The 17,548-nt window shown below is 33.0% G+C and overlaps 1 protein-coding gene across 2 annotated transcripts; it reads left to right on the top strand.

The window, feature by feature from the left end:
* The first annotated feature begins 1,245 nt into the window (after positions 1-1,245).
* On the top strand, positions 1,246-17,277 carry LOC145672998 (leptin receptor gene-related protein). 2 transcript variants are annotated; one of them, XM_081742295.1, is made up of 4 exons: positions 1,246-1,295; positions 3,600-3,674; positions 6,219-6,414; positions 9,808-17,277. In XM_081742295.1, the coding sequence occupies exons 1-4, from the start codon at positions 1,276-1,278 to the stop codon at positions 9,919-9,921; spliced, it is 405 nt and encodes a 134-aa protein (XP_081598421.1). In that variant the 5' UTR covers positions 1,246-1,275; the 3' UTR covers positions 9,922-17,277. The 2 variants fall into 2 exon arrangements, with proteins under 2 accessions (XP_081598421.1, XP_081598420.1); XM_081742294.1 differs by lacking the exon at positions 1,246-1,295 and adding an exon at positions 1,907-1,995.
* Positions 17,278-17,548: the final 271 nt, after the last annotated feature.

Raw genomic sequence — 17,548 nt, 5'->3', positions numbered from 1 at the left:
GTATGTTTTGTTAATTTAGCTTTTTTGAAGTATGCAATTTAACAATGTAGCGCCTGGTATCAATGTCAGTGGGATGTGCAGTGTAGTTAGCGTAGGAATTTATCAATTGTGTACTTTTATTAAATAGAACTATATGATGTTGAAAAACGTCATTCGGTCAGACAGGAAATATCTTCACGTGTATGGCACAAAAGGGTAGGATTTCCTACGAGATATGGCGTAACATTTTTCCGAACATAAATCCTAAGATATTTCCTAGGATTTATCTCATAGTGTATAGCAGGCTTTAGAAACGAATTGACAGGTCAAAAGCACGTGGAAATTTTGTGTTGAAAAGGAAAGCTGCGTCACAAGAATATTAAAGTCACCAAAGAAGTTCCAATCATAAACGTTGAAGTGATAGTTACAAGTGGAAGGTTTTTGTAGAAAGGGGCAACAACATTTCAAAGTTGCTGCCGTGTAACACATGTTCAGAAAGTGTTTGTCAATCGAAGTAAGCAAAGCGGACTCCTCAGTAGAATACACGCGGCGTAGCAGCAGAATAGTTCGTTTCTTATTTTGATCGAAAATCGAAAGAATGTAAGGAAAACGAGAAAAACCCACGGACACAATGTTATTCACCACCAACATGCATGGCCTTTGATCAAAAATTATAATTATACGACGTAGATGCAACGCATTTGGTTACTTAATTTTTCTTTTGCATCTCATGTAGGCCTATATGATTTTGTGTAGCAAACTGCAGTGTGATACTACTTTTAAAAATTTCATATATTTAAAGATTTAGTATGAATTACCTAGTAAAGCATAGCTGAAGTATTATAAGAAAAAAATATCTATTCTTTTAATCTGCATACAAAATACACGTTTAACTTGTTTTCATCAAAGTTGATTTCTTTGTGAAAACCAAAAGCATTATGTAACAAGGTAATATTAAAACGTCTGTACACTACTTAGGAATTATATTATGAAGTTAGAAAGACGATTAAGTTATTCAGAAACAATAAGAGCCACGAGAGAGTTTATTATAGCATTTGGTAAAATGGAGTATTCTGAAGGAAATACCCGATTTTTATTAATATGATTATATTTTTCATATGACATTAATAGTTTTACGTCATTCCATCTCCCTGACATTCGAACTTTTTACAATGTTCAAAGTAAATGTTTGTATTTACACTGTGGTAGATTTTCTGAAAGAATATTGTCACGTTCTCTGTTGGTTTTAAATCATTCTTTTTTCTTTACAATATTATTTATTAATTAAAAGGATAAATGGCTAAATATGAATTCAGGTATTGATAGTAGCATTTACTTTTACTTAATGTAAAGGATTGCAGTTGATCTTTGTACTACTAAGAGTCACTGCGTCTATACTGTAGGTATTATGGTTCGTAAATAGTTCTTGTTCAGTTATTGAAGTACTTCGTACAGGTGAATCTGGGTTAACCACAAGAAGTCAATTTTAAAAACATAAATATTGCAACAATTTATCTCTTTATGTCTTATTGGAGTATGATTATTGTGCGACAGGAGATATTAATATAGTCTTTGTTCCGCAGAATAGGTCCAGCATTTTAAAACTTAGGTTAGCCTCGAGTATGGTAGTTTAGTTTAGTTTCAGGTAGATTCAGTATTCCTGGAGCTATCTGCGGCACGTACGTCACTTTTATTTTATTGATATTGCAGAGTTACAAATTTTATTATTTTATTTTAAAAAATTGTTGGTGCTGTTCTAGTTTAGATAAACATAGATTTGTCATATAACAGAAGAAGTGTTATGTTAATTATTTTAGAAGACGAATGTACTCGAAATATATCGGGATCGTATAATAAAATAAAAATACAAAATGCAACGTATGCTCTCTACCACGTCATACTCCATAAAGAACCCATGATGAAGACGGTGTTCAAATTGATCATGAAGTGTCGCAAAATTGTTCCACACGGGGTGTTAGTTTACTTTTGGCACACCACATTTGGGAAGATTTACAGGTAAAATTCAATACTTTTCAGGAAAAGACGTATTTATAAAGAACAAATTTCTGCAAACACCTGTATTTTATATCACAATATTGCGAGTGGTGATTATATTCAATGAGAAAAAGCAAAAATGTCTACTACTCACCGCAAAAAATATATAGAAGAATTTTCTTCTACATGCAACAGGTAGCGCTTTCGGAAGACGCTTTACCCTTCTTCAGCCTGTGGTAAACTCCAAAAAGGATAAAAAACATAAAGGAAGGGTAAAAAATGGTTAAAACGTTAAGATGTGAAAAAAAAAAATCTGTCGAACATCAAAACACACAGGAATAGACACTCACTGACATTGCACAATTCCGAAAGCGCAACTTGTTGCATGTAGAAGAAAATTCTGCAACATATTTTTTGCGGTGAGTAGTAGCCTTTTTGCTTTTTCTCACTTGTATTTTATGTTTACAAGTGTAGGATTACTAGTGTAAAATCCCTACAAGTGATTTAGTACGGATAAAATAAGTTGAGTGCATATGAAAGATAACTCTATTAGAAACTATTTTCCACTGACGGTGTATTCCTGCACAGTGTACAGAAATTGTATTTTATATTTACAAGTGGAACACTACAAGTATGAAACCATGACAAGTGGTATTAAAACTCGTATCATTACCAAAACCGTTTTCACTGTCCGCGCTTATGTGTATACCCACCTTTGCTGACGCGTCTGTTCCCTTCGGACGCACCCTCTCGCTAACGCTCTGGTTCCCCAGAATCGCCCTGCTTTTTAGTGGCCACCTAACACAGGTTGTTTTGTATTTTTTTACACTGTAGTTTTTATGCATATATGTGGACACCGTATTTACAAGCAAATCGTTAAAGAATTGTAATTTTTCAACAATAGCTTATGATGGTTCCCTTGAATTTTAACTGTCATATGAGAAATTTTCATCTCGCCCAGCGCAAATCATTTAGGAAACAAATTAGTGAAAGAATTAGGCCTATCATTTTTGAATAATTATTTCGAATGGTGCGCCAAAAGTAAACCTGCGCGCCACAGGAAAAGCATATGCTTTGTGCCATATGAAGAATTTTCCAGTATCCTTGTTTATGCCTAAACCCACCATCGCTGACGCGTCTTCTTCCGCTACAAACCCCCCACGCGCCTCCTGAGGCATAAGAGTACTGCGGGGGTGCGTCCATAGGGAGCCTACGTAATGTAATTATTTAGGTTAAACTAATACATGTATAGGTTAAAATGATAATAACCTCATTAGATCCTTCGGAACAACGCTGTAATAATAATTTCATTCTTACGGTAATCATGTATATTATTTCCTGAAAATCATGAATTTATTTCAATTCTGTCAGTAGTTTTGACGACAGCAGTTGGTACTTATTGGATACTACATCAATTCTTGGTTTCATATATAATGTGTATATATGCGACACGGAACGTTGTCCTTGATTTAAAAATTATTATTCGTTAGTTACTTGGAACGTATTTCAGAATTATGTAATTAACGTTTTCTACGTAATTTTTTTTTTTTATGTAGATGACACGTTAGATGTCATTAACATTGTTTTGGTGTATTACGTATACTAACATGCCTTTTTTTTCACAGCCTTGTTACGCTGGCGTTTGCCGGATCTGTTGGTATGACTTTGGTAATTCTTGGTTGTGCACTTCCACAGTATAAGTAAGTATACACATTTATCAGGTAGCAGTATGTTAATATGATATAACTGTTGTAGTATTGTGCATAAACACTATAGTACTAACTAGATTCAAATAGTAAATGACCGGCTGTACTTGTTATTTGAATTAACTTAACGTATATAGCTAGTTAATGAAACACACAGTCAAGATAATAAAAACTGGTCATTTCATAGTGGAAATGGTTAAAACCTCTTTTAAAGCTGTGATAATATACTTAAATTTCTCTTAAAATTGAGAGATTTTATATGTGTGTGAGGGATTTCCCAAAGGAACGTAGGGATCCCGTATAACCTGGCAAGTAATCTCTACCTTTGGAGAATCCCTCACACACATTTTGCGGAGGTTTAAAGCATACATTTTTCCATCGAGCAGGTTTGAGTTCGAGTGTCATGTTCTAAACCACTCTCTCTACGTTGCGTTGTTTTTGAATTAGTGCCCTCTGAAGTTCATTTTCCTCAGGCTTTCGGCACCTTTTATCACGGAAACTATCCGTCACTTGCCAAAGTTCCAGAGGACTTTTTTGCTTGTTTCGGTGTCAGAAATCAGTTCCCGAAGTTTGTTCAAATAGTTTCTTACCACCCTGTATTATAACTTTTATATATATATATATATATATATATATATATATATATATATATATATATATATAATAACCCTAAGATTTATCGCAAACACCGTATAAAACAATACAGTTTAGTAATACTACAATACAAAAACTTAATTATACAATGTGTGTTATAAATACGGTACAAAGCCTTAGATTGTTGCAACGCTGATGTTTATTTAATTTTTTCTAATTAACAGTACATTAATATGGGAAACTGAAAATACGTCGAGAAGTGAATAAAAATTACTCGCAGCACACGCAAAAAATAACAAATTGTAGTGTGTGTGTTTATGTGTGTGTATATATTACAATTTGTTATTTTTGCATGTACTGCGAGTAATTTTTATTCACTTCTCGACGTACTATTAACTTTATATATATATATATATATGCTGAAATACATTACATTAAAAAAAAAATTCAAGATTTCCACTTAAGTTGAAACTTTAAGCTTTTTTAAATCCTGTTGCTGGATTATGCATAAGTCTCAACGAGCCTTGACAACAAATACTTCATAAAATGATCGAAATATTGGGTATTATTTTCTTAGGAATACAAAAATGTTAGTGCTATTTTATTTGGTAATATATATTCCATTTGATCTATCAGTCGTTAATTAGTAACAGTTTAACAATACGGTTCAGCAGTATTTCCTACATAGTAAATGTAGAATATGAGAACGAGGCAGAAAGTAATTGAAATTAGACACAGACTTTTACGGTAGTTAAGAAGGAGAGAAAAAAAGTAAGAGTGATAATTATTATGGGATAGATTGTGAAGTTAGAGAACATGAAGATACAGATTATGGATATATTGATTGATTGGTTATAAGAAGATTAGTATAATTGTGAATTACGTTTCATTGAGTGATTAGCAAAGGTTAGGGAACAGATTAAGAATAAAGGTTACAAGAAGAATTAAGTTGTGGGTTTATTCTAATTAAGATTCTTACAGTAAATTTCGTACATAAATATGAATTTACATAACTCAGGGACTGTCTGAAGTGATGTTAATCTGCTTTGTCATGTACGAAGTGTTTTTTTCAGCTGCAGCGCTTACGCTTAATAGAGTATAAAAATATAACATCTTATAAAAATTGTTGTTTCGCGTTATTGTTGTTATCATTTCTTTCTAATTTCTTATAAGTTTTATGGTCCAGTGCAGGCGCGCACCCAGAATTTGTTGGTGGAGAGGGTCCAATACTACGAACCATTACGTCTATGTAGTATTGAACGGGTATTATCTTGTACCCGATAAATAATTCTAAAATACTTCCACCTATGTTTTCAGAAAAAAAAAGATAAAACTCGATTGTTTTTATAAGTGAAAGAGTACAGTTGAAGTGTAAAATCAATTGTTCATGCTACAATAATCATTTCTCTGTTAAACAAATATAGTTTTATTAAGAAAGTGTACAAATGTATGTTGTGTTAGGAAGTTTTGAGGAGAGTTCCGAACTCAGTGGACCCCTCCGTGTATGCGACCCTGGGGCATTGTCTCTCTCAGCATCTCTATGTCGTAGTAGAATTAAAAAGAAAAAAGAAAAAGAAATAAACAGAGGAAAGAAAGTGTATGTTAAGATGATATACGAACAATTTTCCACTATAGTCCAGTTTTCAATGCATTTAATGTTGTATCTCTGCGTTGTTGTTATTGTTCATGCATAACGACTGCTCAGTGCAGGTGTGAGGGTCATCCTTCAGTTCATTCAGTAATTCAGTTTGAAAATATAAATTTCCTATAGTGCGTCATTTTGCCAGGAAATAGTTTTAGAAAATTATTAAAACGTATGTAGAATGAATTCAGTTTTTGAAGGTGCAAGGTAACTTACGAACCTTAATTGGGGCCTACCTTCATATGTTTCAAGTTGAACGAAGTTATTTTATGTTACCTAATAAATATTTGTTTTTATTTCAGAAACTGGTGGCCGTTTTTTGTTGTAGCATTTTACATTCTCTCACCACTCCCAACACTGATTGCCAGGCGTTATACAGAAGATGCAGCTGCAAGTAATGCCTGTTTAGAATTTGCAATATTCGTAACAATGGGTTTAGTGGTATCAGCATTTGCATTACCGGTTGTTTTGGCGAGGTCACCAATCGATGCGCCAACGGTAGGTTATTATTTTGTAATATAACATTCAAGCGGAATTGTATCGTGTCTGTACTAACTTCTTTTGGTGAACTATAGAACGATTTTTTTTATATACTTGGTGATGTATATATCTCTTTTAACCTTGATTGACATCCCCATTAATCCCCAATCAATCAGTTTCCTTTAACTTCAAATATTACTGCGCGAATGACATGCTTCTGTCATTTGGCCGGAACGTGCACCCGATCACAGGAAACGAGATTTTCCGATCCCTGGTGTGAGCCAACTTTAAGAAATTGTGGTATTACGTTCATGTTATAATGGTGTGACATATGGATCGCCTGTCAATGTTAAAATGTGACAGTTTAATTATCAACTGTAAAAAAGAAATGTTTGCTTACCGAAACACTAATGGTTGTTGTCATCTTCAAAGTAGTTCTCTTTAAAGAATTGAACTTTGCTGAACAACTGTTCTACAACCGGAATAATTTCTACAACTCGTTTTCCCGAACGCTGTGTAGTATGTTTGTCGTCCAGAATGCCATAAAATTTGTATTCTTCTAATTTTGGAAATAGTCATAAGTTGCAGGATACTGTATCAGGGAAATAAATTTGTTGGTCGTATTTTGGAATGAATTTTTTGGGCTCTAGGAACTCCAAATACTATTTCGCTTCACATTCCTGTTATTTGTTTTTCGACAACAATATAATACACACCCTTCTTATTTCCTTTGCTCCTCTGTGAAGATGAATCTGCTGTTCCGTGATCAATCGCCTGCATATTTAGACATGCTCTAGTGTGAATATTTATGTGATCTATCATCATAGTGTTCTACATCTACACCGTGCACATTGTCACTTTCATGTTATTTTGATATCATGTGAAAACTGAGTCAACTGTTGTGCTACCCGGTCAAATGCATGTAGAGCTCCTATGTGGCTAAGCGGTTAGCGTACGCGCCTTTGGCGTGGGAGACCCGGTTGCGATTCGCGGCGGGAGCTCATGTGGTTCGGATTCCACGTTAATCAGTAGGCCCGTCTCATATAGCCTCGCTGCTGAAAGGAGCGTTAAACTCCCAATCAACAACAACAACAATCAAATGCATGTGTATGAACATTCTCTAGTGCGAATGTCTGTGAGTCACCATAGTTTACACCGTGGACCTTCCGCGAAATAAATTGTCTGTATTTCCAGAAAGATTTTCGATTGATATATTAACATGTAAAAACTTGAAGCGCTTGAGTGATTTGTTCGTTATATGAAGATTAATCTTATTCCTCAATTTCTCATGTTTTCCTAAGAACAGAGACGAACTGTTGTGTCTGTAAATTTTTCAGTTCTTTTTTTTACATAATCATGGAACTGAAAAAAAAAAGTTTATCTTCAATGGAGCTCCAGAGAGAGATACAATAAAATGTTGTAAGGATTTTAAAAAGGAAAAATATTCGTCTTTGAGACATACGGAGTGGAACCTAGCATTTTAATACACTACACGTTCGTTTCCGCAAATTTCACTTTGAAAGAATTTGTTAAATAATAAATTGAAGACTGCGTTAACAATTAATATGTTGGTGGCTTGTTATAAGCAGGGGCGGATCCAGGATGGACTTCTGGAGGAGGTTGGGGGCGGTGGGTTGTAATACTGCTACTTAGAGCTACTTTTAAGAGCTCCAAACTCTGAGTTGGGTTTTATTTATATATAAAATAAGAAAGTTTCCTCTTCTGGGGAGCCCCCTTGATCCGCCCGTGGTTTTAAGTTATATACACCAAGCACTATGCCTGACAACAACTTAAATTAAGTTTTTTACTGTTACTTTGAATTGTATTTGTAGTTCAACAAAGTGCCATTTCATTACATTATATGATGTGAGATAGTTTTCTAGTAAGGGACTCGAACCTACCGAAGAATGCAGGTGAATTTTTTGAAGGAGTCTAGGGAAGTTCTAACAAAACGTAGTAAGTTTACCATCATGCGTCGATGCCTATCGGTAAACAAATAAATAAATGATTCGTTAGAATGTAACTACTTTCGTTTTACTTACTTTGTACTAGGTAAATAAAATATTTATGTTGTGTGTGCGTAATTATTGACTTCTCCAGTACATTTTGACCCTTTCTTTATTGCGGGCGTCCTCAGGATAGCTCTTTTACGTACAAGTAAGTGCGAGTCTTCTAAACTTACATAATATCCTCTCCGTTTCCATACTATCTAATTTATATATTAATTTATGGAAGACATAAAATATAAATTATAACTACTTCTTCTTGAATGAGCGAGACTATTTTGTTCACCATTATCATATATCCTAGTACATGTTGTTCACTGGTGTAAAGGTAAGAAGGCTTTAAGTAGAAAAGCTACCTTGTGAATGATCACAGTATGGCCGAAATATATGGGACAAGTCAATAAGCACACCAACGGAAGGTAACAAATTTATTATAAATTGTATTACACTTCAAGTTACAAAGAGTGATTTGACTAGACGGGACTCGAACCCGGAATCTCCAGCACACCGTGCCTATGCGTTAACCACTACGCCACCCAGTCCGCTGCCCTGAACAGCCAAAAACAATCTTCACTCCTGCAGTCGGTGCTGCCCACTCAGACCACATGGCTTATACCACAGCTTAGTTACTGTGCTTGGACAATCCGCACTTACAGAGGATTGTAGTGTGTAAAAATAAATTCAAATCGGTTGTTTTCCTCCTTTCATTAATATATATTACTCTTTAATTTAAATTTCTGTGGGCTTTTGACAGCTTGAAAAGAGAGCGGAAATATTTTAAGTCTTCATCCCGGTGAAACTAAAATACCGCTAATTTTACAGAAATTATGTGATCTTCAAATAGATAAAAGATAATCGAAATGTGGAACAAGAGCGCCTTAGACAATATTATTTTACATGAGAAACCGTTATCACGGCTCACTTATCTGCTTTCGATTTCGAGCCATTTTGAAAATCGGCATTTATTTTCGCGTTTCTAAACAGCTGAAAACGAAAAGCCACTAGATGACTTGTGATAACGGTACCTCACGCAAAATAATATTGTCTAGGGCGCTCTTGTTCCATATTTCAGTTATCTTTTATCTATTTGAAGATATCACATAATTACTGCAAAATTAGCGGTATTTTAATTTCGCCGTGATGAAGACTCTTAAGGGTTTCGAGTAAATGTAGTAACGAAATTTTAAGGTATATTACATCGGCAGTGCACCTGATTGGTAATTAGACTGGCATTGTTTCCAAAGCCGCTTTCCAACATGTCTCTCCGCTTAAACGTCAGAAACGCACAGAATGTATAATGTTCCAGGTATACCAACTTGAAAAAAAAAAAAAAAAAAAAAAAAAAAAGTATGTGTAAAAATGTTAAATGTGTGATGTAATAAAAGGATTCAATCTTGTGTTACAGATTCATTGGGGCGCTTGCTATCTAATATTGTCAGGAAACGTTGTTGTTTTTCTAACGCTGCTTGGATTTTTCATGACTTTTGACAGCGATGATGTGGATTACAGTATGTGGTGATGTGCTTACATAAAATTCAAAACATCATTTCGGAGTATACATAAATATACTCTAGTCACTGAGAATAAATAAATGTTTTTACTATTATTATTATTAATATTATTTTGTGAAAAGCTAGCGTTATGTGATAAACATTGGAATGGTTATTTAATGTGAATTGTGTCAATATATAATTAAATGTGTGGCTTTTGATTCCACGTGTTTTAAAAGAAAGAAAAGAAAAAAGGAATCAGAAAAAGGCAACGTAACAATGCAAATAGAACGATAAAAAAAAAATGTTCTCAACTTCGATTTATCTAAAAAACAAGGAAAAATATGAGTGAATATTCGCGAACGATAGTTAATATGAAAATGATTTCTACTGACAAATTGGTGAATGTCCTGTTTTGATAGTAAGGCATTAATATTGTAATAGTAATAGTAATAAATTATTTAATATAAAAGAAAATTTAATTGAATAGTTGAATTTTGGTAATGTGTATCGAATATTGTGATATGTTGGAGAATTCCATTATTATTTTACAGTAAATAGCAGTTTTGGTTGATTCCTTACATATATATAGTGAAATCTTCGTAATACAGTCACACTCACTGTTTCGAGAGAGATAGTGAGTGCTGGTAATGATTTTTCTTAAACTATTGAAGTATTAGTATAAAATTTCTCAATATATATGTTTTCGGTTATGAAATGGATAAATACCACGGTAAGAGTAGTCTACGAAGGAATTGAGTAGCATTTTGAGCATACAATGCACTTGCATTAGACGGTGCTGGATACAATCTCAATACACTTTTGTCTCTACCAGGAATAACAGTACCGCAGTGATAGATCCAGAGATAAATTTTGGGGGAGGAACTTGAAGAAATAAAAGTTATTTTGAAGTAAACAATACTCCGAGGAAATACTTACATTTAGAATGTTTAAGCTAAAACCAAGATAATATTGCAACACAGTAGTCGATATGTTTCAGGTAAAAATCTATGCCCATCTTCCATCAAGCATTCAGCAATAATCGAACATTTGCGTTATGATGAACAATACAAGAAATTACTGTCATTGCAAATTTTAGATATGTTCTATTCGTTTCCCCTGCGCCCTGTAAGGTTTCATTGTATATATTTTTTTTTCTTAACAGTTTGTTTTCACCTATTTATAACATATGTTTGTGTTTGCAAATGTTTTCCTTCTTTTCTGGAAATGAGCATTGATTCTTTCCCGAAGGATATTGTTCATTATGATGTATACTGTTGTTGAATTGCGTCTTACTGCTGCAGTGTAACTTAAAATTATTTTAACAGTACGGCTTACTACTTGCTCATACACTTTCATGATTCGCACATTTACGTAAAAGTTGTCGGAAGTTACCGTTAAATGTTTCCAAAGGATGTGTTGCAAAGCATCTGTATGTAGCAAATTTTAAGATTTTGGTTCGGTGATCGTTGAGAGCTTATAATGAGATTGATTGTCAGCAGAAAGCAAATCAAATAAGATGTGGAATTTATCAATAGAAACCAAATAAAATAAAATTTGGAATATTAATAACCATTATGTATGAAGGCACATAAGACAATGTCGTGGCTAATACCGGTAACTTTGGGAGTGGTAGCAACATTATCTACAGATTTTACTTTGTTGCTCAAAATCGTTAAAGACCCGAAAGATATTGTTGTCAAGCTGTCTGATGTTTATTTTGGAACAAATATGATGGTTACAGATATTCTATGTATTCTTAGATGTACTGATAATTGACAAATATTATTATTGGTTATAATAGCAATGGTTGCGATAAAATCAAACAATGATTTTCTGAGAATATTAACTTCTAATTTGTTTTTAGAGTTTATTTATCTGTTATTTTGTTTGTGTCCTGTATCATCATGGTTTGTATACTGCGAAAATACAATGTAAATTTAAGTAATAGACAATGTTATATCTTCTATATACGTAGCTTACTTTTTTCCTTGTGAATAATAGACGGATATGCATAAGAGAAAGAAAAATGAAATGTAGCATTTTTTGGAGTCCCGCATAAAATTCCTTAACAAGTGTAGCATTTTTCATCATGTTACGATTGAGAAAGAATCCAGTACTTCGATATTCCATCAAATGTATTGTTAAGTCCATCAACAATAGAATTCCCATAAATTCTTCATTTTATATTGTAATACCATAAAATTTCGTTTTGCTTTCTAGTTGTACAAATATCACTGTATTCAAACAAAGCTAGTTAGTTAATTATTTCAGTTGTACAGAATATCTATTTGTTAGGTTAAATGAAAATGTTCGTCAGGTGTGTACGAATGTTTTGGAATTAATACAAGTAATTTTGTATTAATATAGATACATTTTGTATAAATTTACGTCGTTGTTTGCAATTAGTAAATATTTTTGAAGGGAAATATGTTTTCACCTATTATTTTATGACCACACAAATTGCTCTCTTAAACGATTTTGTTCATACAGGTGCTGGTCGAAATATCTATCGTTAAACGAATGTAATGTGCGATATTCGATTTCGCATGGCGACCTAAAGGATAGTCTATTGTTTTACAATATGGAGTATTTACTAATGCTGATTTTGCTAAAGAAATATTCGGTTAATAAAGAAAGCATTTAGAAATGGAGATTATTACCGTTGAAGATTTCACTATATATGCAAATAAGTATTAGTCCTCAGAAACCAGATGGGATATGTTTTGTAGTCTAATCCTGGAGTCTCGTTACGTATTATTCTTCATAAAATTGGCGGATTGCAACGCCAGTAATATAATTACTGTGCCAACTATTGCGAATTAAAACGTGAATTTTGCGTTGCGATGTTTCTAGCCGATACGTAATGGGGCCTTTGATTTTGTTTGTACATTTAGTCTATTTTGGGCGTTGTGAGTATTTTTGAGTCTTCTAATCGTTCAAAAATCGCGTACTTTTCTTGCATTAGTGTGCAATTTGTGATAGTATATCCTTTCAGATTTGTAACGAATGATCTTTTCTTAATGGATAGGTTCTATTCCATATCGTAAAGGACCTTCCGTTGCCTGGTGCAGTGAAAAAATTGTTTGGTTCTGCTGGTTAGAAATAATAATTTTGTAACTTGTAACTGATTTAAAAGAAAAAAAATATATGTTAATAACAGAACAGCTAATTAAAACAATAAAAAGTTAATATTGTTTTTGAAGAGAAAATGAAAAATACCATAACTATCTGAGGGTTAATAAGCTTCTTTTGTGTTCCGCATATACCACAGACGTAAAAAACGTTGCTATCGTATATATATAAAACTTCGGTAGAACAGGAATGTTCTATGTATAATTTTTGGTAAAATTACGCTTTTGCATCTATATGATGTACGTGGTGTACACTAAGCCAGGAAAATAAGAGTATAATTCTGTTCCAAATGAATATTTCAGAACGTGCTTAACTTTGTTGTCACTCTGCTATAAAATTTGTAAAATTACACATAGAATATTTTGCTTCAAGAATGCGTGTATGTGCTTTCGTTATTTGTGTTAAGTAACTTAATCTCTTGTAATAATCGCTAACATAAATTTATATGCTGTAAGATACAGAAAAGTAGGATAATTTGGGATTTGTTGGTTGCTGTATTATTACGTACATACTTTTGTACGGAAACATGTACATAAAATTGTTTTGTACTCGGTTGTAACTTGTAAATAAACTTTAATAGGATAAAAGTTCTATATACGTTCTGTGAGTTGAATCGTATTCTCATATACTTTGTAGCGTTATGTTCATCTCTAAATGATCCCCTAAATTTGGTTTATAGGAAATTAGCACCTGTTAACGATGAAGCGGATCTAAATAGTTAAGGCGGATTTCCATGCAAGTGTCGGTTGCGTTCTTTCCTTGTGATGTGGCTGAATAGCCGTTTAAATACGGATGTACGTGTAACACAACTTTCTGTTGGCTACACATAGAAATCGTTGTAGTTGTAATCTAGTTTCAGTTGTTATCAGACCATTGCTTAGTGTCACAATATGAGGAAACGTCACATTTTATATAAAATTGTATCTCAACAACTGACATAGATATTTGATAAAAATAATCCTTCCAAGTAATGAAAATTTTCAGTTGTGTTCCCATATGGTCTCTTTGAATAGAAAGTAAAGTGTTCCAAAATTTGTAAACATATTTATCAGCTTTCTTTTTCTTTTCTTCGAAAATGACACTAGAAGAGTATTCGCAGATTTACATGTAGAAGTGATGCAGGCATGCATATAAAAACGAAAAATATCGAGCCCATTAAAACTTAGTTCTAAACGGAGTGTTCATAAAAATTACACTTTTCTTTTAATTGATAATTTTATTTATTAATATGAGCTCAAATTTACAATTAAATGTTACATTGAAAAAAAAAAAGTATAATAGCCGTTCTCATAGCGTTGCAAATCGGCGAACTTTGATAGTAGTATAACGAAATTGTGATGATGAATTTTCGTGGTAGTCACTACTAATATATTCCATATCACCATCATCATCATTGGTATTCTGCCATTATTGGCAGGTTCTCTTGCTGCAACTGAAAAGCATTCATCTTCCACGGTCTTCCGCTAACCTCTTCGTCATCACGTACGATTTTTCTGTTTTAATATCGTCCATTAATTGTAGTCTCCTTCGCTCTCTCCCTCTCTTTCCCCCCACATACCCTTTAGCACGTCCATCATCCATCATGATAGCCGTTCTTAGCCAATGTCCCAACCAGTTTCCCTTCTTCTTCTTAATAATATTTAAAATTGTTCTTCCCCCCCCCCACCCCACCATTTCTAACACCCTCTCATTCATTTTGTGCCCGACCCAACTAATTCTCTCTATCCTTCTCCACACCTACATTTCAAAAGCTTACAGACATTTTTCATTATTTTTGCATAATGTCCATCTGTCTGACCCCATACAGTACAATACTTCACACGAAGCATTTTATGAGTGTTTTTCTCAACTCTTAATTCTAGGTCCCACATATTCCATAAGCAGATGAAAATAAATGTTTCCATATACGTACACAGAAGGAAACCAAATTGGGATGACAAATAACATAGAGATAAAATTTCAAAGAATTCATTATATAAGGTGGCCTTCTTTGAGCAGTGAGTATAGCTGGAAGAACCACTATTATAAGCAGTGAGCGAGGCTTGTTTAGTCATAGGTACATTTCTGCAGGCTGAAAATTACTCGTTTCTGCTTGGCTAGCTTTATGCACAAACGCATTGCAACTACAGAAAATTTCTTAGTAGTTGGCAGCTTGTGTTAATTGGATGTCAGATCGTTTATACAGTATATCAATTACTAGTAATAATTATTTGTGTCTGCTACTACTTTTTTCAGAATGGTGCAACAAAATAAAAGATAATATGAAAACGTATCTTTTTCACAACTTCTTTTTTTTCTCGGGATAAGAAGTCCAAAATCGAAAACTGTCAACGTTTTCCAGAAATGTTATTATTAAACAGTGCATTAAAAGCTTGACATACTAAAAATAATACAAAATGTACCATTTTTCTTTTGCTTGTTTGTCATAAGTGAAAGGAGATAGTCAAATGGAACTTTTCACAATCATAATGTTATTCTACAACAGAAAGTATGAATCTCAAAAATTATCAGTGTTGCCATCCGTAGAAATTATAGTGTTGCCAGAATAATATTTCCCCCAAAATCTTAAGTTATAGCAGCAACTAGAGGAACGAACACAACTGCATTTGATTACGTATCATGTCTTGGAATCCTATGAACTACTTTTTAAATAATAATTGTATTTAGTTTGCTGCAGTCATTAAAATTAAATAATAATGTTATTTAAAAACTAGTTTACAGGATACCAAAACAACATGATACGTAATCAAGTGCAGTTGAGTTCATTTCTCTAGTTGCTGCCTTAACTTAAGATTTTGGGGGAATTTTTATTCAGGCAACACTGTAATTTCTATGGATAGCAACACTGAAAATTCTTCAGGTTCATATTTTCTATTGTAGACTAACATTATCTTTGATTGTGGTAAGTTGCGTGTCATCTTCTTTCAATTATGAATAAACAAGCGAAAGAAAAATGGTAAATTTTGTATTATTTTTAATATGAGAGGCTCTTAACAAATCATGACTCATAATTCCCTGTTAGATGTACTACTCAGTGATGAACTGCTTGAAAATATTCATGATATTTCATACATCAGTATTTTACACACGCTAAAGTTAACATGGTAAAATAAAGTAAACTAAAATTCAGCCATCTGTAAAGTTCGATATATCAATATTAGCTCTGCAAGATAATCTGTCCATACTATTGCTTATTTATAACTAATTTCTAGGTTTAACATAACGAAATATGTATATGAAATTTTGGAACACTTTATAAAACCTTAATTTTTCATTACCTTTTATTTATTAACTTTTTCGAAGACACTTTTTCTACAGTTACTGATATATCTTCAGCAGGGCTACCATTTAACAAATTAAAAATATACATAGATATGTGGTGATTTATTAGGGACAAAATAAAGATCTGTATTTAAAGGAGTTCATAATAATAATAGTAATAAGTCAGTGTGCCTCCTTCGTTTCTATCGTGACACTGTTTATTAGTATTCAATTTCACATTAGTCAGCGTACGCGCCTTTGGCGTTGGAGACCTGGGTTCCATTCCCGGCGGGAGCTTATGTGATTCGGATCTTACATTAAGCTGTAAATCCGCGTCTCATATAACCTCGCTGCTAAAGGGGACGCTAAACCCAAAATGAAATCAAATCATCACATTATTATAAAATAGTTGTCCTCTGTGCTTTTTTCGCTATGCCAACAATACCCAAGAATATTGTTGCTTTATTAAACATAAAATATATTTTCAAATGTCAATTATGAAGAGCAATTACGTGACAAAAAGCGAATAAAAATGTAATGATGAATGTTTATTTGTGAACTCAAAATTCAAGATAACTTTCTTTTGAATATATGTATTCTAATACTGATACAAATTCAGTGTTATTTTAAGTTGAAGTACTGCAAATGATGCTTTCCTCCCTCTCCTTATATAAATATGTCCGATGTTTCTACTAATTAATTTAAAATGTGTATGGTGAAAGTTATGTATATGTATATACGTGTGTGTATGATTGAGAGTTTTGAATTAATATAGATATATATATATATGTTTATAAATATTCCTACTCGTTTTTGTATTACTACACACATATTTAAAATACTATAACTTTAGATAAATATATTTAGAATAAAAACAAGCGTCAGTAATAAGAGAGAATTCATTGTAAATAAATGCAATTAGTAGCAATAGGCGTACTTTATACAGAAAATGTATATTAAATAATAAAGAACTGTATATAAAAGGCTTATTATGTATTTCGTAAAATCTTGCTCTGTTCCTTGTTCTCCAAATATTTGAAATCTCTTCTGCGTCCCAACAGTAAGTGTCATCTACTCTGTTACTCTTCTGTTCGAACCGGAAGTGATAGAAATTAATTTCCGGTTTCAACATTGTTGTAGATCAAAAACGGTAAGAGAGAACCAAGAAGTGGTCTTTTGGGATCGATTCAATGTCTGTAGGAAATAAACCATCATCTACTACTTGCATTTACTACTACTTGCGGTTTGACTATGGTTCTC

Source organism: Thermobia domestica, chromosome 16 (genome assembly GCF_964235325.1).
Source record: "Thermobia domestica chromosome 16, izTheDome1.hap1.1, whole genome shotgun sequence".
Classification (NCBI taxonomy): Eukaryota; Metazoa; Arthropoda; class Insecta; order Zygentoma; family Lepismatidae; genus Thermobia; species Thermobia domestica.
The sequence above is the reverse complement of the archived record's forward strand: the minus strand, read 5'-3'. Positions and strand labels throughout refer to the sequence as shown.